The sequence below is a fragment of the Coregonus lavaretus genome (assembly GCF_964263955.1).
Source record: "Coregonus lavaretus genome assembly, chromosome: 27".
NCBI classification, from domain to species: Eukaryota; Metazoa; Chordata; class Actinopteri; order Salmoniformes; family Salmonidae; genus Coregonus; species Coregonus lavaretus.
The window spans coordinates 42,882,889-42,910,034 of NC_140014.1; the positions used below are offsets into that span (position 1 = coordinate 42,882,889).

Sequence of the window (27,146 nt, forward strand, 5' to 3'; positions counted from 1 at the left end):
AATGTAATGACATCATGCGTATTTTGGGAATTAGAAACAAAAGCCAATAGTGGCCAAGTTGGCCAACACTAGGAGGTCAAATGAGGGCACTTCTGATCAGGGTAACACATGCACATATGGAGATCACATTAATAGACTATAACATATGGAGATCACATTAATAGACTATAACATTCTTTAATCATTATTAAGGAAGCAATTGAGACTCCTGCTTATTTATTTACTTTGTTTGGAGAAGGAAGCTTGTTAATCTGAGAATGTTTGTTGAAGGGCATTTACCGGAGGGAGAGCGTGCCAACAGACCAACCAGCCTTGCACCCGACGGGCACTAGGACCCAACACGTGTCTGTGTTTCCAGTGGAGGTTTAGGAGAAGGACAGCCTGGGGAAATTCCCACTATTCCGCCTGTTCTCTAGAGAGGATAGAAATACGTTTTGCGTCTTCCAGGCGGGATAACCGCTTAGCAGGTTTTTATAAGTTGTTTTAGTTGATTTAATGTGGTTATTGTGAGATGATAATAATTGCTGAAATGTTTAAGAATCTTTTCTAGATATGTATCTCTTCTCATTAGAAGATATAAGCTGACTGCTGTCAATTAATTTTCTGAACTATTCTGTCGTCAGAAAGATAATCACAGTCAGGTTATCAATTAATTTGAATGTAAACAGAAACTTTCAGGCGGTATACATTTGGTTTAGTTGTGCTGTTTATCATATTGTGTACTCTGATTACGACCCTATATTACAGCATGGCAATGGAATGCATCAAGAACTGCTGCAAGAGCTTCCTAGGCAAAGGCACTGAGATCGAACAGCAAGGTAGATTGTTCATTTTATACATATAAAAAAATATAGCCTATAGCTATGGGATTTACTGTAGCTCAGCTGGTAGAGCACGGCGCTTGTAACGCCAGTGTAGTGGGGTCGATCCCCGGGACCACCCATACGTAAAAAAAAAAATAATGTATGCACACATGACTGTAAGTCGCTTTGGATAAAAGCGTCTGCTAAATGGCATATTATTATATCTAATAAATGTTTATTAAAGGAAATACATTGATTATAGTCCGTCCTTATCGTGTTATTTTCCCCTTTCAATGTAGTCCCGTATTGTCTTTCTACAGCCTAATCAGATCCGATGTCCACTACTTAGTACCTTTTAGTAGACGCTCTTATCCAGAGCGACTTACAGGAGCAATTGGGGTTAAGTGCCTTGCTCAAGGGCACATCGGCAGATTTTTCACCTAGTCGGCTCGGGGATTAGAACCAGCGACCATTCGGTTACTGGCACGACGCTCTTAACCACTAAAGCTACCTGCCGCCCTAGTAAACTGAAGTCCCCTCTGTTAAAATAAAAAATGGTCTATTCTACTTTGTAGTGATTACAGTGAAGATGCCCCCTGCCAGAGCAATCTCAGGTGGCTCCAGGAAGAGTCTAGGGGTAACAGAGGACTATCTCCTCTCTAAACTCCCCCCGGATGGAAAAGAGGTTCCTTTTGTCCTCCCCACGTTCACACCTTCCTACATCCAACCACGAGGATCACGCTACCTCGGCTACCAGCCACCCGGGCTACCAGGGCTACACAGTATGTACCAATCAACCAATCAATGTCTTTACTGTCACAATTGGGAGAAAAAAATTTACACGCACCATTGTCTGAGCTTTTCTAAGAGAGAAAATGTATATCAATCAATGTTTTATTGCTAAGATCATAATAATGTACATACTGTATTGATTATGGCGATAACCTCTGTGTGTGTACCCCAGGTTTAGGTGATGTGTCAGGTAACCTCTGACCTGTGACCTCTAACCTCTGTGTACCCCAGGTTCAGTCAGGAGCACCTATGCAGAGAGGAAGGCAGAGCTGTCAGGGGTCAGTCACATAGCCTATAACCCTGACTCCTCCCCCAACATGTCTCCCGGGACAACACGACACAGCACCCTGAAAAATAGCCCCCGGGGCTCAGGATCAGGTGTGTACTGGAATATCACCCTGACCCCTGACCCCTGACCCTAACACTAACCCTGTAAACCCCTGTACTGTAATATCACCCCTAACCCCTAGTGTACTGTAATATCACCCCTAACCCCTAGTGTACTGTAATATCACGGCTGAGAAAAGTCTCTCATACCAGCTCATATTGGTTTATATGTGAGGAGAGACCAGGACCTCAGGATCAGGTGTAGTTTATATGTGAGGAGAGAGCAGGACCCCAGGATCAGGTGTAGTTTATATGTGAGGAGAGACCGGGACCTCAGGATCAGGTGTAGTTTATATGTGAGGAGAGACCAGGACCCCAGGATCAGGTGTAGTTTATATGTGAGGAGAGACCAGGACCTCAGGATCAGGTGTAGTTTATATGTGAGGAGAGACTGGGACCTCAGGATCAGGTGTAGTTTATATGTGAGGAGAGACCAGGACCTCAGGATCAGGTGTAGTTTATATGTGAGGAGAGACCAGGACCCCAGGATCAGGTGTAGTTTATATGTGAGGAGAGACCGGGACCTCAGGATCAGGTGTAGTTTATATGTGAGGAGAGACCAGGACCCCAGGATCAGGTGTAGTTTATATGTGAGGAGAGACCAGGACCTCAGGATCAGGTGTAGTTTATATGTGAGGAGAGACCAGGACCCCAGGATCAGGTGTAGTTTATATGTGAGGAGAGACCAGGACCCCAGGATCAGGTGTAGTTTATATGTGAGGAGAGACCAGGACCTCAGGATCAGGTGTAGTTTATATGTGAGGAGAGAGCAGGACCTCAGGATCAGGTGTGTACTGTAAAATCAGAAAGAGAAGGTCTCCCATCATCTCCCTAAGAAAGATGAATATTGCATAATTGAGATTTCCCTGTAACTGTTTGCTTGGCTTTCACATTGGGAAAAGTATCTTTAATCCTTTAATACGTCCTTTTGGTTTGATTGGCTTTCAGGTGGGAATATGAAGACTGAGAGACTGACTCTGAGCAAATCCATGTTTGACTTGTCCAACTCCAGCCCTCACGGCCACATACAGGTGAGTGAGGATGTTTATGTAATAATCAAACACCTGTATTATTTAACAACCACCTCCGACACATTCAGTAATGATGCCTCTGTAAACAAAAGCCTAAATCCACCTATGAGCTGACATACCTATTTTTGTCATTGTGCGTCACCGGTACCTTCCGGGGTTTTCCATTGACCGTCACTCACCTCTCAGCCTCTAAAAGACGGCGCAAATCTCTGTTGATTGTGCTGAATGAAGTGGTAATCAATCACAATAATATGTAGGGTTTGGTTAGGGTTGGTGTGGGTGAGGTCCGCTTAGCTGTATTAGTAATATAAGAGATATTGTATCGTAATCGCTAGTCATCAACAATCCATCGGTTACCAGGTATATATTGATAGTGGATTTGTTATGAATACTTCGGGACTCGTGTCTCGCCCCAAAACCACGATAAACATTACAATCTATCGTACAGAACCTCGTGATAAATAACGGGATAGACTTCAGTTTCTGATATTACTCCTGGGCTTGCATCCCAAATGGGACCCTATTCTCTATATAGTGACCTACGGGCCCTGGTCCAAAGTATAGTGCACTAAATAGGACATAGGGTGCCGAGTGGGTTAACCTCCCGAGTGGCGCAGTGGTCTAAGGCACTGCACATCGCAGCGCTAGCTGTGCCACTAGAGATCCTGGTTCGAATCCAGGCTCTGTCGTAGCCGGCCGCGACCGGGAGACCCATTGGGGCGGCGCACAATTCGTCCAGGGTAGGGGAGGGAATGGCCGGCAGGGATGTAGAGCATGGCGTTTGCAATGCCAGGGTTGTGGGTTCGATTCCCACGGGGGGCCAGTATGAAAAATAAGTCGCTCTGGATAAGAGCGTCTGCTAAATGACTAAAATGTAAAAAAATAAAATAAATGTAAATGGTGCCATTTGGGACATTAACTGGACCTGGTTGAAAATAGCCAGAACTTTGTGATTTGATTATTTGTCTGTGTTGTGTTGTGTTGCTAAACTGTTGCTAAACTTCCCCCTTATCTGGGGAAGTTTAGTTACTGAGCTGTTTCTGTGTAGTGTAATATCGGGGGAAGTTTAGCTACGGAGCTGTTTCTGTGTAGTGTAATATCGGGGGAAGTTTAGTTACTGAGCTGTTTCTGTGTAGTGTAATATCGGGGGAAGTTTAGCTACTGAGCTGTTTCTGTGTAGTGTAATATCGGGGGAAGTTTAGTTACTGAGCTGTTTCTGTGTAGTGTAATATCGGGGGAAGTTTAGCTACTGAGCTGTTTCTGTGTAGTGTAATATCGGGGGAAGTTTAGTTACTGAGCTGTTTCTGTGTAGTGTAATATCGGGGGAAGTTTAGTTACTGAGCTGTTTCTGTGTAGTGTATTCATACATCCTGTTAATGTCCTGTTGACTTCATGTCTTGATGTCACGCAAGGTTGCCTCATGTGTTTATCATGTCTCTGTGTTTGTCCCAATGTAGCGTTACGACAGTGTGTCCAGTGTCCAGAGCAGCAGTGCGTCGTCCTCCCAGAGGGACTCCCTGGAGAACAGCCGTAGCCTTGGTAACCATTACACACACGCACACGCACACGCACACACGCACACACACACACACACACGCACACGCACACGCACGCACACACACACACACACACACACACACACACAGTTGTAGCCTTGGTAACCAATACAAAGGAGACACTAAGCCCTGACTACAGAACAAAGACAACAATTCACTTACTAACAGACTTAGAATTTGTTTTTGTGCTTTTTCTTTTTTTGAGGAAATAGAAAAGAAAACAGCCCGTAGCCTTGGTAACCATTACACACAACACACACACACACACAACACACACACACACAACACACACAGCCCCACCAGACCTCCCTGATTCAGTCAGATTGAGATTGTTCTCCTCTGCTCTGTTCTGCTCTGTATTGTTGAGAAAATCATGAAAGGGCAAATCTGTTGACGTTGGTCGATCCAGCGTTTAAATCCTCAGATAACACTGTGAATAAGACTAGATGGGCAGCTTGTCAAACACAAACTGTCAAACACACACAATGTACATCAAGTATTTCACAATAAGCAGATGAATATCCAAACGAACAGTCATGTTCTGTAGCTTAGCTTTAGCCTTAGGCTAACAACATTGTGTTTTCCATTGAGCTGACAAGTCTCTGTGTGTCTGTCTTTGTAGAGTCCATCACGCTGTCTGGGGATGAGAGGGAACAGAGAGAGTTGGGGAAGGTGTGTGTCCGGCTGAGTTACCAGGAGGCCCTGGAGCAGGTGTGGATCACGTTGCTACAGGTACGGTTACAGGCCTGGGGGGTGGAGGGGGCTACCCAGGGCACTGAAGGGCCCATTGTACCTGCCTGCTAGGTGGCTGAATGGGGCTTCTGTCTCAGACTGTTGGAAACCCAGAAATTCCATCTCAATATCTCCTCTCTCTCACAAGTCACTGCTCTGTTAACTTCTGAGAGGTTTTTTACTGAGGAGCAATAATCACTGCTTTGAGATTTTTTTTATTGAGGAGAAATAATCACCGCTTTGAGAGGTTATTTACTGAGGATAAATAATCACTGCTTTGAGATGTTTTTTACTGAGGAGAAATAATCACTGCTTTGAGAGTTTTTTTTACTGAGGATAAATAATCACTGCTTTGAGAGGTTATTTACTGAGGAGAAATAATCTCAACGTAGATACACTAACAAGTAAATTACTTTCAACCAAAGCAAAAACAAGAGGACAAGTCCTGAGACACTTGGCTAGAAGTCCCTGTATAATAAATACACTATGATACCTACTGTAGCCAGACCTCTATCTCTGTAGCCAGACGACCTCTAACTCTGTAGCCAGACGACCTCTAACTCTGTAGCCAGACCTCCAACTCTGTAGCCAGACGACCTCTAACGCTGTAGCCAGACGACCTCTAACGCTGTAGCCAGACGACCTCTAACTCTGTAACCAGACGACCTCTAACCCTGTAGCCAGACGACCTCTAACCCTGTAGCCAGACGACCTCTAACTCTGTAGCCAGACGACCTCTAACTCTGTAGCCAGACGACCTCTAACTCTGTAGCCAGACGACCTCTAACTCTGTAGCCAGACCTCTAACTCTGTAGCCAGACGACCTCTAACTCTGTAGCCAGACGACCTCTAACCCTGTAGCCAGACGACCTCTAACTCTATAGCCAGACGATCTCTAACTCTGTAGCCAGACGACCTCTAACTCTGTAGCCAGACAAACTCTAACTCTGTAGCCAGACGACCTCTAACTCTGTAGCCAGACGACCTCTAACTCTGTAGCCAGACGACCTCTAACCCTGTAGCCAGACGACCTCTAACTCTATAGCCAGACGATCTCTAACTCTGTAGCCACACCTCCAACTCTGTAGCCACACCTCTAACTCTGTAGCCACACCTCCAACTCTGTAGCCACACCTCCAACTCTGTAGCCACACCTCCAACTCTGTAGCCACACCTCCAACTCTGTAGCCACACCTCTAACTCTTCTTCCTCTCCTCTCAGTGTAAGGATGTGTACCTCGCTCAGGACAGCAGCGAGCAGCAGAAGATTGGCTTTAAAGGCATCATCACTATGACCAAACCAGTACAGTTCAAGAGCTCCGTGAAGGAAGGCTCTCCGGTAAGTTATTTAGCGCATCCCAACCCCATGTTAGCCTGGTACCAGATCTGTTTGCGCTGTCTTGCTAACTCATATGGTCAGTGATGTAGGAAAGACAACACAAACGGTTCTGGCACCAGGCTAACCCCATTTACTGTACAATGCTATGTCTCCAATCACATCTAAGATAGACTAGCATTAGCCTGGTCCCAGATCTGTTTGTGCATGACAACCACCATAGGAGTTGGCTATATGCCTACAACTCAAACAGATCTGGGACCAGGATAGTCTAGCATTTCCTCACCTATCATAATTCCATGCGGAGCGTTCGAAAATAAACAAATTCATTGGAACAGCGCCGGAGCAAAAATGACTGGAAGTGAATGTTAGCAGTACAAAAAGTTTTGTCATCCAAGTGGAAAATAAACGTAATCGTAGCGGCAGGTAGCTTAGTGGTTAAGAGCGTTGTGCCAGTAAACGAAAGGTCGCTGGTTCTAATCCCCGAGCCGACTAGGTGAAAAATCTGTCGATGTGCCCTTGAGCAAGGCACTTAACCCGAATTGCTCCTGTAAGTCACTCTGGATAAGAGCGTCTGCTAAATGACTTAAATGTAAAATGAATTTCAGCTAACTACTAAGCATACACAGAATAATAACTGTTTCCTGTCATTCTACAACCACGTTATGACCTGATGTCCAGACCGCTGGTCACGGTTTCAATGCTAATCCTCTAGAATCAGCAAAAAGCGCTGGTGGTCCAATGAATGTGTTTATTTTCCGAACACTTCTGCATGGAATTATTACGTCGTCTTAACCTTCTCTGTATTCGACCTTCGACCTACCTAAAACACTGAACCACTGACGGTCAGTTACCTAATAAGCTTCACATCCAAGTAGCAGTTCTCGCTGCCAGCATCCTCACGTCTTAGATATTGGGCTTCTGTTTGATAGAGAGGAAATGTCTGTTTGGGAGAGAGTAAAGGTAATTCTCTCTGGCAGCTAATGTCCTACTAGTCTGAGTGGAGTACCATCCTAATCTACCAGATACTAGTCTGAGTGGAGTACCATCCTAATCTACCAGATACTAGTCAGAGTGGAGTACCATCCTAATCTACCAGATACTAGTCTGAGCGGAGTACCATCCTAATCTACCAGATACTAGTCTGAGTGGAGGACCATCCTAATCTACCAGATACTAGTCTGAGTGGAGTACCATCCTAATCTACCAGATACTAGTCTGAGTGGAGTACCATCCTAATCTACCAGATACTAGTCTGAGTGGAGTACCATCCTAATCTACCAGATACTAGTCAGAGTGGAGTACCATCCTAATCTACCAGATACTAGTCTGAGCGGAGTACCATCCTAATCTACCAGATACTAGTCTGAGTGGAGGACCATCCTAATCTACCAGATACTAGTCTGAGCGGAGTACCATCCTAATCTACCAGATACTAGTCTGAGTGGAGTACCATCCTAATCTACCAGATACTAGTCTGAGTGGAGTACCATCCTAATCTACCAGATACTAGTCTGAGTGGAGGACCATCCTAATCTACCAGATACTAGTCTGAGCGGAGTACCATCCTAATCTACCAGATACTAGTCTGAGTGGAGTACCATCCTAATCTACCAGATACTAGTCTGAGTGGAGGACCATCCTAATCTACCAGATACTAGTCTGAGTGGAGTACCATCCTAATCTACCAGATACTAGTCTGAGTGGAGTACCATCCTAATCTACCAGATACTAGTCTGAGTGGAGTACCATCCTAATCTACCAGATACTAGTCAGAGTGGAGTACCATCCTAATCTACCAGATACTATTCTGAGTGGAGTACCATCCTAATCTACCAGATACTAGTCAGAGTGGAGTACCATCCTAATCTACCAGATACTAGTCTGAGTGGAGTACCATCCTAATCTACCAGATACTAGTCAGAGTGGAGTACCATCCTAATCTACCAGATACTAGTCAGAGTGGAGTACCATCCTAATCTACCAGATACTAGTCAGAGTGGAGTACCATCCTAATCTACCAGATACTAGTCTGAGTGGAGTACCATCCTAATCTACCAGATACTAGTCTGAGTGGAGGACCATCCTAATCTACCAGATACTAGTCTGAGTGGAGTACCATCCTAATCTACCAGATACTAGTCTGAGTGGAGTACCATCCTAATCTACCAGATACTAGTCTGAGTGGAGGACCATCCTAATCTACCAGATACTAGTCTGAGCGGAGTACCATCCTAATCTACCAGATACTAGTCTGAGTGGAGTACCATCCTAATCTACCAGATACTAGTCTGAGTGGAGGACCATCCTAATCTACCAGATACTAGTCTGAGTGGAGTACCATCCTAATCTACCAGATACTAGTCTGAGTGGAGTACCATCCTAATCTACCAGATACTAGTCAGAGTGGAGTACCATCCTAATCTACCAGATACTAGTCAGAGTGGAGTACCATCCTAATCTACCAGATACTAGTCTGAGTGGAGTACCATCCTAATCTACCAGATACTAGTCTGAGTGGAGTACCATCCTAATCTACCAGATACTAGTCTGAGTGGAGTACCATCCTAATCTACCAGATACTAGTCTGAGTGGAGTACCATCCTAATCTACCAGATACTAGTCTGAGTGGAGTACCATCCTAATCTACCAGATACTAGTCTGAGTGGAGTACCATCCTAATCTTCTATCTCTGCTCCCTCCCTGCCTCCCTCCCTGCCTCCCTCCCTCCCTCCCTCCCTCCCTCCCTCCCTGCCTCCCTCCCTCCCTCCCTCCCTCCCTCCCTCCCTCCCTCCCTCCCTCCCTCCCTCCCTCCTAGGACACAGTCTTCATGGAGACCTTTGTGTTTGCGTTGCGGCTGCAGCAGCTGCGTTGCAGTGCTCTGGTCCTCCGGCTGCAGACCCACCACCCCAGGAAGAGGACGGTGGCAGAGTGTGTCCTCTCCCTCAGACAGCTGGGCCCTGAGGAGACACAGCACTGGATGGAGCTCAGCCCCCCCTCCAAGACCCCTGTGAGTGTATAGAGTTATACAGCATAGAAATAGAATGACCAGAAAGTACATTCCAACTCGGGGGCCTTGTGGTTAGAGCGTCCGCCCTGAGATTGAAACTTTGTGGAGTTGGAATCCCAGGCGGAGTCATACCAAACCGTGTAAAAATGGGACCCAATGCGTCTTTGCTTGGCACTCAGCATTAAAGAGATGGATTGGTAAGGCCCAGCGATAGACTAGCGTCCTGTCCAGAGGGTGTACTCGTACATCAAGCTGCCTCACGCTACAGAAACAGGAGATAGACTCCTCCCCCTATGAGCCATTCTTACTTACTTTAGAATGTACATTCCTAGCCAACTGACCTCTGTGGTGGATGGGGTTATGACCTCGTTGAGAATGGGGCCGTCTTCATTAGGGTACCGTAGCAAAATGTAAAATGAAAATGAATGTTTGTTATTGGGCAAGGTCAGAGAGTACCTCCCCGAGTGATTTCTCAGTGTTTGTCTTCGCGGAGGGTGGCTATTGAAATTCAGTCTGTTAGTTTTGTTAATAAATATATATTTAGTCCCTATTTTGTTTTGTATTCTGCGGATTTCATTGAGAAAAAGCCCATGTTTTTCACTCACGAGCCTGCAGCCACTAGTTAGCTTGTCAGTTGACGTTCAAAGTTAGCGCCATTTTGCCTCGGAGCAGTGACAGAGTTCTATTGAGCAGTGACCACTTGTTGATCATGTCTGTGATGACATTCCATCCACTCTCATGCTACATTCTCAGAATAAAACGTCTAACTTTTGAATCATACATGGTAGAGACATGGGGTTTGGACCATTGTTTTTCTGATGTAATTCTCTATTGAATGGACGTATTTGTATAAACCTTGAATGAATTAATATTTTTGTTGGTGAACAACACCCTGTCATCTGGGAGTATCCTTATGAGCACTACCCTGTTCTCTGGGAGTATCCTTCTGAACACTACCCTGTCCTCTGGGAGTATCCTTCTGAGCACTACCCTGTGCTCCAACCTGGTCTCAGAGTATTTTGTATTATTCTGTATGGAACTCCGAGACACCTCAATTAGTATGATATGTTATGTTTCGTATGGTATCAATTTGTGGATGTCCATCTTCCATTTTGTACGATATGTTATGAATTAGCAAAATGTATGATATGTTACGAATTCCAATTTGTTGTGGCTAACGTTAGCTAGGTGGCTAGCTGGCTAATGTTAGCTAAGCTAGGGGTTAGGGGTTAAGGTTAGGGTTAAGGTTAGGAGTTAGGTTAAAGGGTTAGGGGAAGAGTTAGCTAACATGCTAAGTAGTTGCAAAGTAGCTAAAAATGGGTTGCTAGACGTTCGCATTATACACCCACCCATCCACCCCGACCAACCACCCTCCTTTCTTTTTTGGCTTAAGTAACCTCCTGTCTTATGTAACTGTACCAAACATAACATATCATACTAATTTGGGTGTCCCCTGGATTTACATTTACACTCTGTCCTCTGGGAGTATCCCTCTCAACACTACCCTGTCCCCTGGGAGTATCCCTCTGAACACTACCCTGTCCTCTGGGAGTATCCCTCTGAATACCACCCTGTCCTCTGGGAGTATCCCTCTGAACACCACCCTGTCCTCTGGGAGTATCCCTCTGAACACTACCCTGTCCTCTGGGAGTATCCCTCTGAACACCACCCTGTCCTCTGGGAGTATCCCTCTGAACACCACTCTATCCTCTGGGAGTATCCCTCTGAACACCACCCTGTCCTCTGGGAGTATCCCTCTGAATACCACCCTGTCCTCTGGGAGTATCCCTCTGAACACCACCCTGTCCTCTGGGAGTATCCCTCTGAACACTACCCTGTCCTCTGGGAGTATCCCTCTGAACACCACCCTGTCCTCTGGGAGTATCCCTCTGAATACCACCCTGTCCTCTGGGAGTATCCCTCTGAACACCACCCTGTCCTCTGGGAGTATCCCTCTGAACACTACCCTGTCCTCTGGGAGTATCCCTCTGAACACCACTCTGTCCTCTGGGAGTATCCCTCTGAACACCACTCTGTCCTCTGGGAGTATCCCTCTGAACACCACCCTGTCCTCTGGGAGTATCCCTCTGAATACCACCCTGTCCTCTGGGAGTATCCCTCTGAACACTACCCTGTCCTCTGGGAGTATCCCTCTGAACACCACCCTGTCCTCTGGGAGTATCCCTCTCAACACTACCCTGTCCCCTGGGAGTATCCCTCTGAACACTACCCTGTCCTCTGGGAGTATCCCTCTGAACACTACTCAGTCCTCTGGGAGTATCCCTCTGAACACCACCCTGTCCTCTGGGAGTATCCCTCTGAACACCACCCTGTCCTCTGGGAGTATCCCTCTGAACACCACTCTGTCCTCTGGGAGTATCCCTCTGAACACCACCCTGTCCTCTGGGAGTATCCCTCTGAACACTACTCAGACCTCTGGGAGTATCCCTCTGAACACTACTCAGACCTCTGGGAGTATCCCTCTGAACACTACTCAGACCTCTGGGAGTATCCCTCTGAACACTACCCTGTCCCCTGGGAGTATCCCTCTGAACACCACCCTGTCCTCTGGGAGTATCCCTCTGAACACCACCCTGTCCTCTGGGAGTATCCCTCTGAACACCACTCTGTCCTCTGGGAGTATCCCTCTGAACACCACCCTGTCCTCTGGGAGTATCCCTCTGAACACTACTCAGTCCTCTGGGAGTATCCCTCTGAACACTACTCAGTCCCCTGGGAGTATCCCTCTGAACACTACCCTGTCCTCTGGGAGTATCCCTCTGAACACTACTCAGTCCTCTGGGAGTATCGTCCTGGCCCCAGCTGTTCCTTTCTTTCTCCCATGTACTTCCCAACTGTGACGCACTGGCTTATTTGCAGTTTCTTAAGGCGCCCAACCGAGCCCTTAGATAACACAGGCCTTAGACAGAGTCATACCTAAGAGCTTTCCTTTTTGTTGTATCCTTGTTTCTGAAATAGACTAACCTGTTATATGAAGAGTGTGTATTTGAAACAGTGGATGCAATAAAAATGCATCTTTAGAAAAAGCTTTGTGGGCTTATTATGTGGAGAGTGTAAATGTAATGTAAATGAGAGTTGTTGATGGAGGTTATAGGCAGTAGCACTGTAAGGAAGGTGATTTAGAAACGGTTAGAAACAATTGATGCAATAATATTATTTAGAAGTAGCCTTGTGTAATAATGTGAAAGGTTTAGAATGGACATTAGAGGCATCTGATGTACAGATGTAGTATCTTAACTTGAGCCAGTTAATTTGAGCTGCAGCAAGAAAAAATGTGAATTATTATGTGGATTATAATTAATTGACTTTTTTGTATGGGGTTGATACAAATTACAAACTTCAGAAACCTTTTTAAACCTCAAAAAATACACTACAAGTTTTACATTTCCTGCATTGCAGGACATTTCTCCTGCAAAAGGGTGATCAAATTAAGATCCTACACCGGTGTATACACAGTCCAGGAAGTTTAAGAAAGGTTATTGACTGTACTTACCGTAACAGGAAATGTCCTTGTACATATTCTTGTTGTCATGCCTCAACATGTCCGTCTTGTGGCAGAAATGGGTCAGTGGTCCAGTGGCTGGCCTCTGAAAGGAGAAGCAGGAGAACTGGGTCACTTGGACCATTACACGCTGTTGGTCCTTACAATGGTAATGTCATGCTAATGTTATGAAAGAGCCCACTCTCTGTAGCATCATTGGTTGCGTATCAAATGGCTCCCTATTCGCTATTAATAAATAAATAAAATATCCCAATGCCCCAGGGCAGTGATTGGGGACATTGCCCTGTGTAGGGTGCCGTCTTTCGGATGGGACGTTAAACTGGTGACCTGACTCTCTGTGGTCACTAAAGATCCCATGGTGGCTTCCAATTGGCTCATTCATCCCCCCCTCCTCTCCCCTGTAACTATTCCTCAGGTCGTTGCTGTAAATGAGAACGCGTTCTCAGTCAACATACCTGTTAAAATAAAGGTAAAATAAAATGAAATTTAGTGCAGTACTTTTGATCAGAGCCCTATGGAACCTGGTCAACGGTACTGCAGTAAATAGGGAACTAAGCTTTGTACTTGTGAATCAATTTATGATTGTGTTTAAAGACTATGATTAAATAAATAATGGGGATGTTCTGGGGATGCATACGGTTACGATTCTGCAAAATGTTGTGATAACACATGTTTACAGGACATATACAGTGAGCTCCAAAAGTATTGGGGACAGTGACACATTTGTTGTTATTTTGGCTCTGTACTCCAGCACTTTGGATTTGAAATGATACAAATGAGGTTAACGTGCAGACCGTCAGATTTAATTTGAGAGTATTTCCATCCATATCGGGTGAACCGTTTAGAAATTACAGCACTTTTTGTCCGAAGTCCCCCCATTTTAAGGGACTAAAAGTATTGGGACAAATTCACTTATATGTGTATTAAAGTAGTCAAAAGTTAAGTATTTTGTCCCATATTAACAGCACGCAATGATTACATTAAGCTTGTGACTCTACAAATGTGTTGTAAACATTTGCTGTTGTTTTGGTTGTGTTTCAGATTATTTTCTGCCCAATAGAAATGAATGGTAAATAATGTATTGTCATTTTGGAGTCACTTTTATTGTAGATAAGAATATAATATGTTTCTAAACACTTCTACATTAAATGTGGATGCTACCATGATTACGGATAGTCCTGAATGAATCGTGAATAATGGTGAGTGAGAAAATTACAGACAGAAAACGACACTGTTTTGTTTCTGCGGTCCAGAAGTCATTGTGCTCTCTCAGAAAAGAGACATCCAATTTTTCCTAGAAAACAAGCACATGTTGTTAGACCATATCATTTAGTCTACCACTTTAAGGTACACATAAACAGCACAAACAAGAACAGAACATACAATTCCTTTCGGTTAACTCATAAAAACGCCAACAAAAAGATGGTGGAATTTTCACTATCTTCTTCAAATTTGTACTCCTTCAAACCAATCCAGGTTACACACAGAAGCAATAAGTACTTTAGTATCACGTTGTTGTTACGCTGTTACCTAGTCTCACGTTACCATACCTCCAAATCACGTTGTTGTCACGCTGCTACCTAGTCTCACGTTACCATACCTCCAAATCACGTTGTTGTCACGCTGTTACCTAGTCTCACGTTACCATTCCTCCAAATCACGTTGTTACACTGTTACCTAGTCTCACGTTACCATTCCTCCAAATCACGTTGTTGTTACGCTGCTACCTAGTCTCACGTTACCATACCTCCAAATCACGTTGTTGTCACGCTGCTACCTAGTCTCACGTTACCATTCCTCCAAATCACGTTGTTGTCACGCTGCTACCTAGTCTCACGTTACCATTCCTCCAAATCACGTTGTTGTCACGCTGCTACCTAGACTCACGTTACCATTCCTCCAAATCACGTTGTTGTCACGCTGCTACCTAGTCTCACGTTACCATACCTCCAAATCACGTTGTCACGCTGCTACCTAGTCTCACGTTACCATACCTCCAAATCACGTTGTTACGCTGTTACCTAGTCTCACGTTACCATACCTCCAAATCACATTGTCACGCTGCTACCTAGTCTCACGTTACCATACCTCCAAATCACGTTGTTGTCACGCCGCAGTAGCTTCCTAGTCTCGCGTTACCACACCTCCAAATCACGTTGTTGTCACGCTGCTACCTAGTCTCGCGTTACCATACCTCCAAATCACGTTGTTACGCTGTTACCTAGTCTCACGTTACCATACCTCCAAATCACGTTGTTACGCTGCTACCTAGTCTCGCGTTACCATACCTCCAAATCACGTTGTTACGCTGTTACCTAGTCTCGCGTTACCATACCTCCAAATCACGTTGTTACGCTGTTACCTAGTCTCACGTTACCATACCTCAAAATCACATTGTTGTCACGCAGCATTAGCTGCCTAACCAAGTACAGGCATTTGGGATGGCACCAGTGTATTTCCAATTGGGATGGCACCAGTGTATTTCCAATTGGGATGGCACCAGTGTGTTTCCATTTGGGATGGCACCAGTGTGTTTCCATTTGGGATGGCACCAGTGTGTTTCCATTTGGGATGGCACCAGTGTGTTTCCATTTGGGATGGCACCAGTGTGTTTCCATTTGGGATGGCACCAGTGTGTTTCCATTTGGGATGGCACCAGTGTGTTTAGCAATATTACATTTTTAGTAATTTAGCAGACGCTCTTATCCAGAGCGACTTACAGTTAGTGAGTGCATACATTTTCATACTGGCCCCCCGTGGGAAACGAACCCACAACCCTGGCGTTGCAAGTGCCATGCTCTACCAACTGAGCTACAGGGGACTTATGAAGTTGTTGAGGTTGTTGGTAGGAAATGTTTCCCGTCTCCAGTGTCTGATGTTCTCCTCCTCTTCCTCTGTCTCCAGTGTCTGATGTTCTCCTCCTCTTCCTCTGTCTCCAGTGTCTGATGTTCTCCTCTTCCTCTGTCTCCGGTGTCTGATGTTCTCCTCTTCCTCCGTCTCCGGTGTCTGATGTTCTCCTCTTCCTCCGTCTCCGGTGTCTGATGTTCTCCTCTACTTCCTCCCTGTTTCTCCAGGTGTGTCATGCTGAGCTGCACCTGGCCACCTGTTTCCAACCTGTTAACGGATGCATCCAACTGCAGGTCCTCGCTGCCCAGAACCTCCCAGCTCCACTCAGGCAGGGTAGGTGTCTACTCCACCTGACCAGACCTGGGTTCAAAATATTATTAGAAAAAATGTAGCTGTGATCGATTGAACCAACCCTGGCCACCACCAGGCACTCCGGGCAGGCTACAGCAGCAATGTTTTTGAAAGATTTCAAATAGTATTTGAACCCAGGTCTGGATCTGACCACCAAACACCATTCACTTACGTCATTCTTTGAAACATTTGAAATTCTTTGAATGAAGAGTAGTCTAGAGTGGGCATCCTTACAAATCCCGTCTGGTACATGAGAAGCCTGGGCATGCGAGGCTAATGAGTAGCCATTTTGTTTGTGTGTCCCCCCCCTCCCAGCGTTCTTTGTGAAGATAGAGATGCAGCAGTTGGGCACGGTGGTGATGGAGAAGAAGACTCATGCCCTGAAGTCCTCCGGAGGTCAGCTGACCTGGACCGAGTCTTTCTACTTCCCCTTAGCTCAGGACCAGAGCTTCCTGCTGTCAGTCAAACTCTACAGCCGCCGCTCTGTCAGACGGAAACGCTACCTCGGACAGGTGATAATGGCTTAACGTATCTGTGTGACTGTTTGTTGTTGTTGTTGTTGTTGTTGTACTACTCAATAATTACTAACTCAGGTTGCCACTATCCATGTTCTCTGCCTATCTTTACTAACTCAGGTTGCCACTATCCATGTTCTCTGCCTATCTTTACTAACTCAGGTTGCCACTATCCATGTTCTCTGCCTATCTTTACTAACTCAGGTTGCCACTATCCATGTTCTCTGCCTATCTTTACTAACTCAGGTTGCCACTATCCATGTTCTCTGCCTATCTTTACTAACTCAGGTTGCCACTATCCATGTTCTCTGCCTATCTCGCTGTCACACACACAATTAACCACGTGGAACGTTTGCGTTCTAAGATTAGGCCTGTTACATAACTTTCATAACTGCTTCTGCAGGTTCACCTTGGCTTCGACAGCCCAACGCAGGAAGCAGCAGAGCAGTGGAGGGACAGCATGTCTCACCCTGAGAAGGTGATTGCTGTATGGCACAGACTCAACGGGTCCTGAAACGCCTGTAGAAACTCACACAGCCTTCATTCCAAATGGCACCCTATTTCAGGGGTTCTCAAAGTGGGGTCTACGGATGTACTGCAGGGAGTCCGCGGCCACAACTAAAAATATATATTTTAAAAAATATTTTAAAAAACAAACATTTCTATTGAATTTTACGAACAAAAACAGGTTAAACAAATTTTGGCATAGGGATCTGTGGAATAAGTTTACAGTGTGTAATATAATGTTATATTATTAACCTACAATTTATGTTCTTAAAGGCCCAGTGCAGTCAAAAACGTGATTTTCCTGTGTTTTACATATGAGGTTAGAATAATACTGTGAAGTAGTGAAAATTATGATAATGCCCTTTTAGTGTACGAGCTGTTTGAAAGACCTGACATTTCTGCCTGTTTTGGTGGGATGTAGTTTTGGCCTGTCTGGTGACATCACCAGGTGGTAAATTAGTTAATATAGCCAATAAGAAAGAGAGTTCCAAATCTTTCTGCCAATAACAGCTAGTTTTCAGTTTTCCCCTCCCCACTCTGACCACTCCCAGACAGTCCTATCAACATTCTTGCTTGAGAAATTGCTCTTTGCTAAGAATCTATGTTTGATTCTTTTTGACTATTTTATTTCAAACAATCACAGTAACGTACTTAATTGTTACCCAACAACAAAACATCTCTCTGCCCCATGACAAAATGTGTAGAATTACAGGAAATTAGTTTAAAAACTGCAACATTTTCTCTCCGATGCCAAGTGGCAGCCTTTAAAATGTTAATGGCTTCCACTACAGATTCTGTACCCTCGGTCTGTCACTCTGCTTAAAGGGATCATTATCCCGTCGGTCTGTCACTCTGCTTAAAGGGATCATTATCCTTCGGTCTGTCACTCTGATTAAAGGGATCATTATCCTTCGGTCTGTCACTCTGATTAAAGGGATCATTATCCTTCGGTCTGTGTCACTCTGATTAAAGGGATCATTATTTAAACACTGTGCATTCTGTGAATGTCTGGAAGAACAAATGGATTTGTTTATTTTGTAGATAAGGCTGGACTTGTTTTGTATGTTGTCAATGTTAGTGAACATGCAATATATCAGGAAGTTCTGTTTAATGGATATGGATGTTTTTATGAAGGAAAATTATTTTAAACTCTTATTTAATATATTTATAGCTGTTTATAACTGCTAGGAATTGTGGCAGATGAATCCCTGGTTTTATGTAATGTATCATATATTTTTTTGCACATCTTCCTTGTTTAATCTTCTAATCTTAATCTAGAGAACTACTGTATAGTAATAATAAATTATTATTAAGCCCCCGACATTAGGTGGTCCTCTGTAGCTCAGCTGGTAGAGCACAGCGCTTGTAACGCCAAGGTAGTGGGTTCGATCCCCGGGACCACCCATACACAAAAAAATGTATGCACGCATGACTGTAAGTCGCTTTGGATAAAAGCGTCTGCTAAATGGCATATTATTATTATATTATATTAGCATATTAGCGTATAAACTCTGGTTTACGAGTCTTTCATCTCCTGTCTTGTCTACTGCATGTGAAGATTGTGAAGATAAGCATGATTAAAATTAAGGTCTTATCTTAAACCCAAATCTGTACAGATGTCAGACCTGGTTTGTTCTGATCAAAGTTGTTGTAAGATGTAAAAGCAAGGAAACGGGCCGGTCTGTTGGTTCAGTATGTACAGCATACGATGGTAACGTATCCCGTGGTATTCTACAGGCCAGTGTGTATCTTCTCTGAAGTGGGCCAACAACTGTAAACAATTTGTAGCCTTTTTAATTATAGAACTGCGTGAGTGACACGTGTTCAAAACAAACAGTGAAGATTCCACACTGGCCTCAATACAATACACATTTCCACTGCGTCACTAACCTCCTTCCAACTCTCTGACTGTCATATTCCTGCTGGTTCAGATGCAATCATGTGTCCGCTGACCTGTATTCTACAAAAACTCAATCAATAATTTTCTTGGCCAGGAATAGAGAAATGGTTTTGGTCTGGCCACTGAAAAAATGTATTTAAAAGACTGTCTTTTGAGTACAAGATCACGCTTAAAGAGCACTTCATCTACCCTGAAAGCGTCATTAATATTGTCTTACATTAACATATATTACTACATTACAACGAGGTGTATATATAAACCCTTAGAAGCCCTTTGTAAATCCATTATAAAGGCAGCCAGTAAAGTGTTACCAGCATTGTTCTAGTCTATTTTGAGGGTGGTATATTGGTGTGAGGCTGATCAGTGTCTATTAGGAGGGTGGTATATTGGTGTGAGGCTGATCAGTGTCTATTAGGAGGGTGGTATATTGGTGTGAGGCTGATCAGTGTCTATTAGGAGGGTGGTATATTGGTCAGGCTGATCAGTGTCTATTAGGAGGGTGGTATATTGGTGTGAGGCTGATCAGTGTCTATTAGGAGGGTGGTATATTGGTGTGAGGCTGATCAGTGTCTATTAGGAGGGTGGTATATTGGTGTGAGGCTGATCAGTGTCTATTAGGAGGGTGGTATATTGGTGTGAGGCTGATCAGTGTCTATTAGGAGGGTGGTATATTGGTCAGGCTGATCAGTGTCTATTAGGAGGGTGGTATATTGGTGTGAGGCTGATCAGTGTCTATTAGGAGGGTGGTATATTGGTGTGAGGCTGATCAGTGTCTATTAGGAGGGTGGTATATTGGTGTGAGGCTGATCAGTGTCTATTAGGAGGGTGGTATATTGGTCAGGCTGATCAGTGTCTATTAGGAGGGTGGTATATTGGTGTGAGGCTGATCAGTGTCTATTAGGAGGGTGGTATATTGGTGTGAGGCTGATCAGTGTCTATTAGGAGGGTGGTATATTGGTGTGAGGCTGATCAGTGTCTATTAGGAGGGTTGGCGCCCCCCCCTTGGTTTGTGCTGTGGTGGAGACCTCTGTGGGCTATACTCGGCCTTGTCTCAGGATTGTAAGTTGGTGGTTGGGGATATCCCTCTAGTGGTGCGGGGGCTGTGCTTTGGCGGAGTGGGTGGGGTTATATCCTTCCTGTTTGGCCCTGTCCGGGGGTTTCTTCGGATGGGGCCACAGTGTCTCCGGACCGCTCCTGTCTCAGCCTCCAGTATTTATGCTGCAGTAGTTTATGTGTCGGGGGGCTGGGGTTAGTTGGTTATACCTGGAGTACTTCTCCTGTCTTATCCAGTGTCCTGTGTGAATTTAAGTATGCTCTCTCTAATTCTCTCGTTCTCTCTTTCTCTCTGAGAACCTGAGCCCTAGGACCATACGTCAGGACTACCGGGCATGATGACACCTTGCTGTCCCCAGTCCGCCTGGCCTTGCTGCTATTCCAGTTTCAACTGTTCTGCCTGCGGCTACGAAACCCCTACCTGTCCCAGACCTGCTGTTTTCAACTCTAAATGATCGGCTATGAAAAGCCAACTGAGAGACCTGAGCCCTAGGACCATACGTCGGGACTACCGGCCGTGGTGACTCCTTGCTGTCCCCAGTCCGCCTGGCCTTGCTGCTATTCCAGTTTAAACTGTTCTGCCTGCGGTTATGGAACCCCTACCTGTCCCAGACCTGCTGTTTTAAACTCTAATGATCGGCTATGAAAAGCCAACTGAGATTTATTCCTGATTATTATTTGACCATGCTTGTCACTTATGAACATTTTTGAACATCTTGGCATGGTTCTGTTATAATCTCCACCCGGCACAGCCAGAAGAGGACTGGCCACCCCTCATAGCCTGGTTCCTCTCTAGGTTTCTTCCTAGGTTTTGCCTTTCTAGGGAGTTTTTCCTAGCCACCGTGCTTCTACACCTGCATTACTAGCTGTTTGGGGTTTTAGGCTGGGTTTCTGTACAGCACTTCGAGATATTAGCTGATGTAAGAAGGGCTATATAAAATAAAATTGATTGATTGATTGATTGGTATATTGGTGTGAGGCTGATCAGTGTCTATTAGGAGGGTGGTATATTGGTGTGAGGCTGATCAGTGTCTATTAGGAGTGTGGTATATTGATGTGAGGCTGATCAGTGTCTATTAGGAGGGTGGTATATTGGTGTGAGGCTGATCAGTGTCTATTAGGAGGGTGGTATATTGGTGTGAGGCTGATCAGTGTCTATTAGGAGGGTGGTATATTGGTGTGAGGCTGATCAGTGTCTATTAGGAGGGTGGTATATTGGTCAGGCTGATCAGTGTCTATTAGGAGGGTGGTATATTGGTGTCAGGCTGATCAGTGTCTATTAGGAGGGTGATATATTGGTCAGGCTGATCAGTGTCTATTAGGAGGGTGGTATATTGGTCAGGCTGATCAGTGTCTATTAGGAGGGTGGTATATTGGTGTGAGGCTGATCAGTGTCTATTAGGAGGGTGGTATATTGGTCAGGCTGGTCAGTGGAAGGGGGGTGGTATATTGGTCAGGCTGATCAGTGGAAGGGGGGTGGTATATTGGTCAGGCTGGTCAGTGGAAGGGGGGTGATATATTGGTCAGGCTGGTCAGTGTCTATTAGGAGGGTGGTATATTGGTCAGGCTGGTCAGTGGAAGGGGGGTGGTATATTGGTGTCAGGCTGGTCAGTGGAAGGGGGGTGGTATATTGGTTAGGCTGGTCAGTGGAAGGGGGGTGGTATATTGGTGTCAGGCTGGTCAGTGGAAGGGGGGGTGTTATATTGGTGTCAGGCTGGTCAGTGGAAGCGGGGTGGTATATTGGTGTCAGGCTGGTCAGTGGAAGGGGGGTGGTATATTGGTGTCAGGCTGGTCAGTGGAAGGGGGGTGGTATATTGGTCAGGCTGGTCAGTGGAAGGGGGGTGGTATATTGGTGTCAGGCTGGTCAGTGGAAGGGGGGTGGTATATTGGTCAGGCTGGTCAGTGGAAGGGGGGTGTTATATTGGTGTCAGGCTGGTCAGTGGAAGGGGGGTGGTATATTGGTGTCAGGCTGGTCAGTGGAAGGGGGGTGGTATATTGGTGTCAGGCTGGTCAGTGGAAGGGGGGTGGTATATTGGTCAGGCTGGTCAGTGGAAGGGGGGTGTTATATTGGTGTCAGGCTGGTCAGTGGAAGGGGGGTGGTATATTGGTGTCAGGCTGGTCAGTGGAAGGGGGGTGGTATATTGGTGTCAGGCTGGTCAGTGGAAGGGGGGTGGTATATTGGTGTCAGGCTGGTCAGTGGAAGGGGGGTGGTATATTGGTCAGGCTGGTCAGTGGAAAGGGGGTGGTATATTGGTGTCAGGCTGGTCAGTGGAAGGGGGGTGGTATATTGGTGTCAGGCTGGTCAGTGGAAGGGGGGTGGTATATTGGTCAGTGGAAGGGGGGTGGTATATTGGTCAGGCTGGTCAGTGGAAGGGGGGTGGTATATTGGTGTCAGGCTGGTCAGTGGAAGGGGGGTGGTATATTGGTCAGGCTGGTCAGTGGAAGGGGGGTGGTATATTGGTGTCAGGCTGGTCAGTGGAAGGGGGGGTGTTATATTGGTGTCAGGCTGGTCAGTGGAAGGGGGGTGGTATATTGGTGTCAGGCTGGTCAGTGGAAGGGGGTGGTATATTGGTGTCAGGCTGGTCAGTGGAAGGGGGGTGGTATATTGGTCAGGCTGGTCAGTGGAAGGGGGGGGGTATATTGGTCAGGCTGGTCAGTGGAAGGGGAGGGAATGGCCGGCAGGGAGGTAGCTCAGTTGTTAGAGCATGGTGTTTGCAACGCCAGGGTTGTGGGTTCGATTCCCACGGGGGGCCAGTATAAAAAAATAAAATGTATACACTAACTGTAAGTCGCTCTGGATAAGAGCGTCTGATAAATGACGTAAATGGAAATGGAAGTGGAAGGGGGGTGGTATATTGGTCAGGCTGGTCAGTGGAAGGGGGGGGGTGAGCAGCTGTGGTAGCACAGCTCTACAAACACACTCAAGGGACCAATTACGTTGTGGACTAAGACAACAATGCATGGTGTGTATGTGCATGCTTGCTTTGCTTTCATGCGTGTGTGTGTGTGTCTCCAGAACAACGAGGCATTCCACGTGACGTGGTCAAATACCTCCACTACATCCTGGGTGTTTAATCGCCAGTCATCATTTACGTAATTAATGTTTGATCTAAGTTAATATTTAGCAGCCACACCTTGGCCAATAGTTTTTCTTAGCAATCAACAAAGAGCAAAGGTTCTGGCTACCTGAGAGAAAATGAAGTACTGCTCCTATTCTATAGAGATACTGTCTAGTTTTTTGTTGTTGTTGTGTGTAACATCTGGGTTCAAATACTACTTTTGCTTTAGAATGCCTGGAGTGTGTGGTGGGCAGTTTGCACTTTTGAGACTTTTCTATTTGGTTCCATTGCAACAGGCAAGCTCAATCAAGCACAGACATTATTTGAAATGATTTTGAATAGTATTTGAACCCAGGTCTGGTGTGTAACAGGCTATATCATGACGGCAACCTGCCTTCTCTTGTTCTGTTGTATGAGGAAGTTCAGGTCTTTATTTGGATAGCCCCACGCCGATGATCTACAGATAAGCCACGCCATCAACAAACTATCTGTTGATAAAAAGCAACTGCTTGCTAAAGGTTACGGTTAGGGTTAGTAAATAGTTAGTTGAAATGTTGTTGACAGTTATTGAACATCTACAAACCATCTCTTTGGGACTATCCCCGCCCCAAAAAAGTGTTACGTAAGTTTAATTCCGTCACTATGGATAAAATGAGTGAAGGGCCTCTGAATGTTTCTATTGTGGCCAGAGCCATCCTGAGTTACCAGGATGTAAGTTAACTCTGTGTGTTCTGGTTGTGGGCTAGATGGAGTACAGCGACGGGTCGGAAGTGACGCAAAAATCGTCATTCTCTCACCTTGTGATTTGGTTTTGGCTAGATGGGAGTACAGCTAAGGACATACAGTGCTTGGGTCCCCTGAGAAAAACTGTCATCTTTATCAAACATATGAAGAACATTGTTTTTCCTTCAAGTGGGTAATAGAATACGACCTTTTAGGTCTAGATTCAATCAGATCAAGTGTTACCCCCAGCGATAGCAGACACCCGCATAGCGGATGTTTTGGAAGTGTTTGGGAGGTGGGACTTCATTGGAGCTGTCAAATCGGTGAGTAGCTGTTCTTGCAACATTGTCACGAAGTCACACCCGCCCCCACCCAACTCCTTTTAGAAGTTCAGACCTAGGCTATATTTAAATAATTATCATTAAATAATGAGGAGTTCTATCATTCTAATCAGGGTGTAGATTACATCATTACGTTCCAGTGTTCGAACGAGGATACATGTAGGAGCACAATTTAAAAACTCTGGAGGTAAGAAGCCGTTTTCTTTGTAGCAATGGTGCAAGCATGACGGTCATGTATCTGTTCTCCACTCAGTGGCTGCAGTAGTGAAGGAATCATTGCAACAATTATCTGGGTGATTTTTTTTTTCTTCTTTCTCCTAAATTAAAAATTCCAGGTCGCCAGAGCAAAAAATATTTAGGCGCATATTGCTAATGCGACTCCGTGCTGCACCTGTGGACTTGACAGCTTCCAGTACAGCTCTCGACGACGTCAAAACATCAGCTATGCGGATGTTGGGTAAAGCGGATCTGATTGAATCAGGGCCCTTAGTGTTAACGAGTCTTTTACACTGTTAGAATGCGCTTTCATGTCATTATTGTGTCGGGACCTGCCTGCAGTACCTGAAGCCGAGAACACACAGCGTTAACTAGGGATGATCATTTCTCCAAGTGGGGGGGTCCCCTCTATTTTCTAGTGTCAATTTGGGGCCCCCAACCCAAAACATACAATACAAATCAGATAGAATATGAACACGTCATAAATCATGGCAAAACGTGTAGAATCACCGGAAATTAGATTTACAACTGCAAATGTTTCTCTCTGCCCCGTGGCAAAATATATAGAATTGCAGGTAATTAGCCGTTTTACTAAATTAAACAGTTTTTCCCCACAAACAAATCTGGCGCCCATGTGGTGTTTTAAATCTGTCGATGTGCCCTTGAGCAAGGCACTTAACCCTAATTGCTCCTGTAAGTCGCTCTGGATAAGAGCGTCTGCTAAATGACCAATTATTATTATTATTATTATTATGATAAGACTAGAATTCATGTAAAACCCAAAGTTTGGGGTATAATATGCAATGTGGCTAAACTTACCCTCTGATAGGCTAGAGGAAATGTTCAAATGATCTGAAATTATTTGATCTAGCCTATCAGAGGCTTTCCATTCTTAAGACACGTTAAAAACTTCACAACTTTCCCACGAGAACAGCCAAACACATACAGGGTAAAAAAAAAAAACGTGGGAAAAAATAACAAAAATACATTTAATGATCATTGGATTTCCAAAACGTAATCCATACTGTAGGTCAAATTCCCTGATTGTATCAAATAATGTATTAAATCTCCTGTACATGTGCCTTGGAGGTTAAGGGCTGGGGGTTGTTTCTGGACAAGGCCCTGTTATCCTTCTCCTGAAAGCGTGGTCCCTCTCCAAAGCCTTTTATATTGTCCAGAGTGTGGACATCAATGTGCTGGCTACATCCTGAAGTCCTAATAGCTATAATCTATCAGGATTAGAATGCTGCATCCACCATATTGAAAACTCAAGCTCAGAACAAAGACCAACAACAACAGAGACCAACAGAATAGAAATGAAGCTGGCTGTAATATTCTGTTACACAACTAATAAAGACTTGCGGTCGCTCATAACAACAGATCAGTCTATTTCCTGTGACCTCACAACCAGTCAGAGAGGAGTCTGTCCACTGTGTGGGGAGTCTGATTAACATTGTATTCCTGTTCTGGTAAATCTTCAGGTCAGTCCATGGCATGGAGTTCAAAGACAACCAGTCTGACAGGAAATCGGTGTGGCTGAAGATGCAACGGGTGGTGTCCAACATCCTCGGGGCAGGTCCACAGGTTGAGGATGGAATCAGACTTCCTGTCACTCTAGTATGGCCAATAGAGGATCTGGGAATAAAATGAGGAGACATATTATGCATTCACAGAGGTAATCAAGTTTCTGGGGGTAAAAAATAAAAACATAAAATGACACTCGTGATTATAATAATAATAATATAATATGCCATTTAGCAAACGCTTTTATCCAAAGCGACTTACAGTCGTGCGTGCATACATTTTTGTGTATGGGTGGTCCCGGGGATCGAACCCACTACCTTGGCGTTACAAGCGCCGTGCTCTACCAGCTGAGCTACAGAGGACCAGAGGATTAAAATAATGATTTAATTTGTCAACAGAAGTAGGGATTTATGGAATTAATTGTTTTGGTACAAATCCACAATGAGTGAAAAACCTTGTATGGAAAAAGACTCCATGACAACAAGACCTTGTTGTTCCAATCCTGACAACAAGGTAATCTCCATGACAACAAGACAACCTCCATGACAACAAGGCAATCTCTATGACAACAAGGTCATCTCTATGACAACAAGGTCATCTCTATGACAACAAGGTCATCTCTATGACAATTTTATTTAATTTTCATTTTATTTAACCTTTATTTAACCAGGTAAGCCAGTTGAGAACAAGTTCTCATTTACAAACTGCGACCTGGCCAAGATAAAGCAAAGCAGTGCGATTAAAACAACAACAACAACACAGAGTTACATATGCACCCTTCAGCAGTACTACTGAGCCACCTGCAGAGGGCGCCATGGAGAGCGGCAGTCTGGACACGGGGACCAGTGAGGAGCCCATGGAGCAGGACTAGGACCTCAGCATCCATCTGACTAGTTAGAACATCTATCCTCAAGTCCAGCTTGAGTGTCACCGGTGAAGGG

At 45.0% G+C, this 27,146-nt stretch overlaps 1 protein-coding gene across 1 annotated transcript; it reads left to right on the forward strand.

Moving 5' to 3' along the window:
* Positions 1-379: 379 nt before the first annotated feature.
* On the forward strand, positions 380-18,971 carry tc2n (tandem C2 domains, nuclear). Its single transcript, XM_084143918.1, has 12 exons — positions 380-467; positions 748-818; positions 1,379-1,585; positions 1,827-1,973; positions 2,931-3,013; positions 4,471-4,552; positions 5,192-5,301; positions 6,523-6,639; positions 9,455-9,646; positions 16,244-16,349; positions 16,683-16,879; positions 17,286-18,971. Exons 2-12 carry the CDS (start codon positions 749-751, stop codon positions 17,394-17,396), a joined length of 1,422 nt encoding a protein of 473 aa, XP_084000044.1. The 5' UTR covers positions 380-467; position 748; the 3' UTR covers positions 17,397-18,971.
* Positions 18,972-27,146: the final 8,175 nt, after the last annotated feature.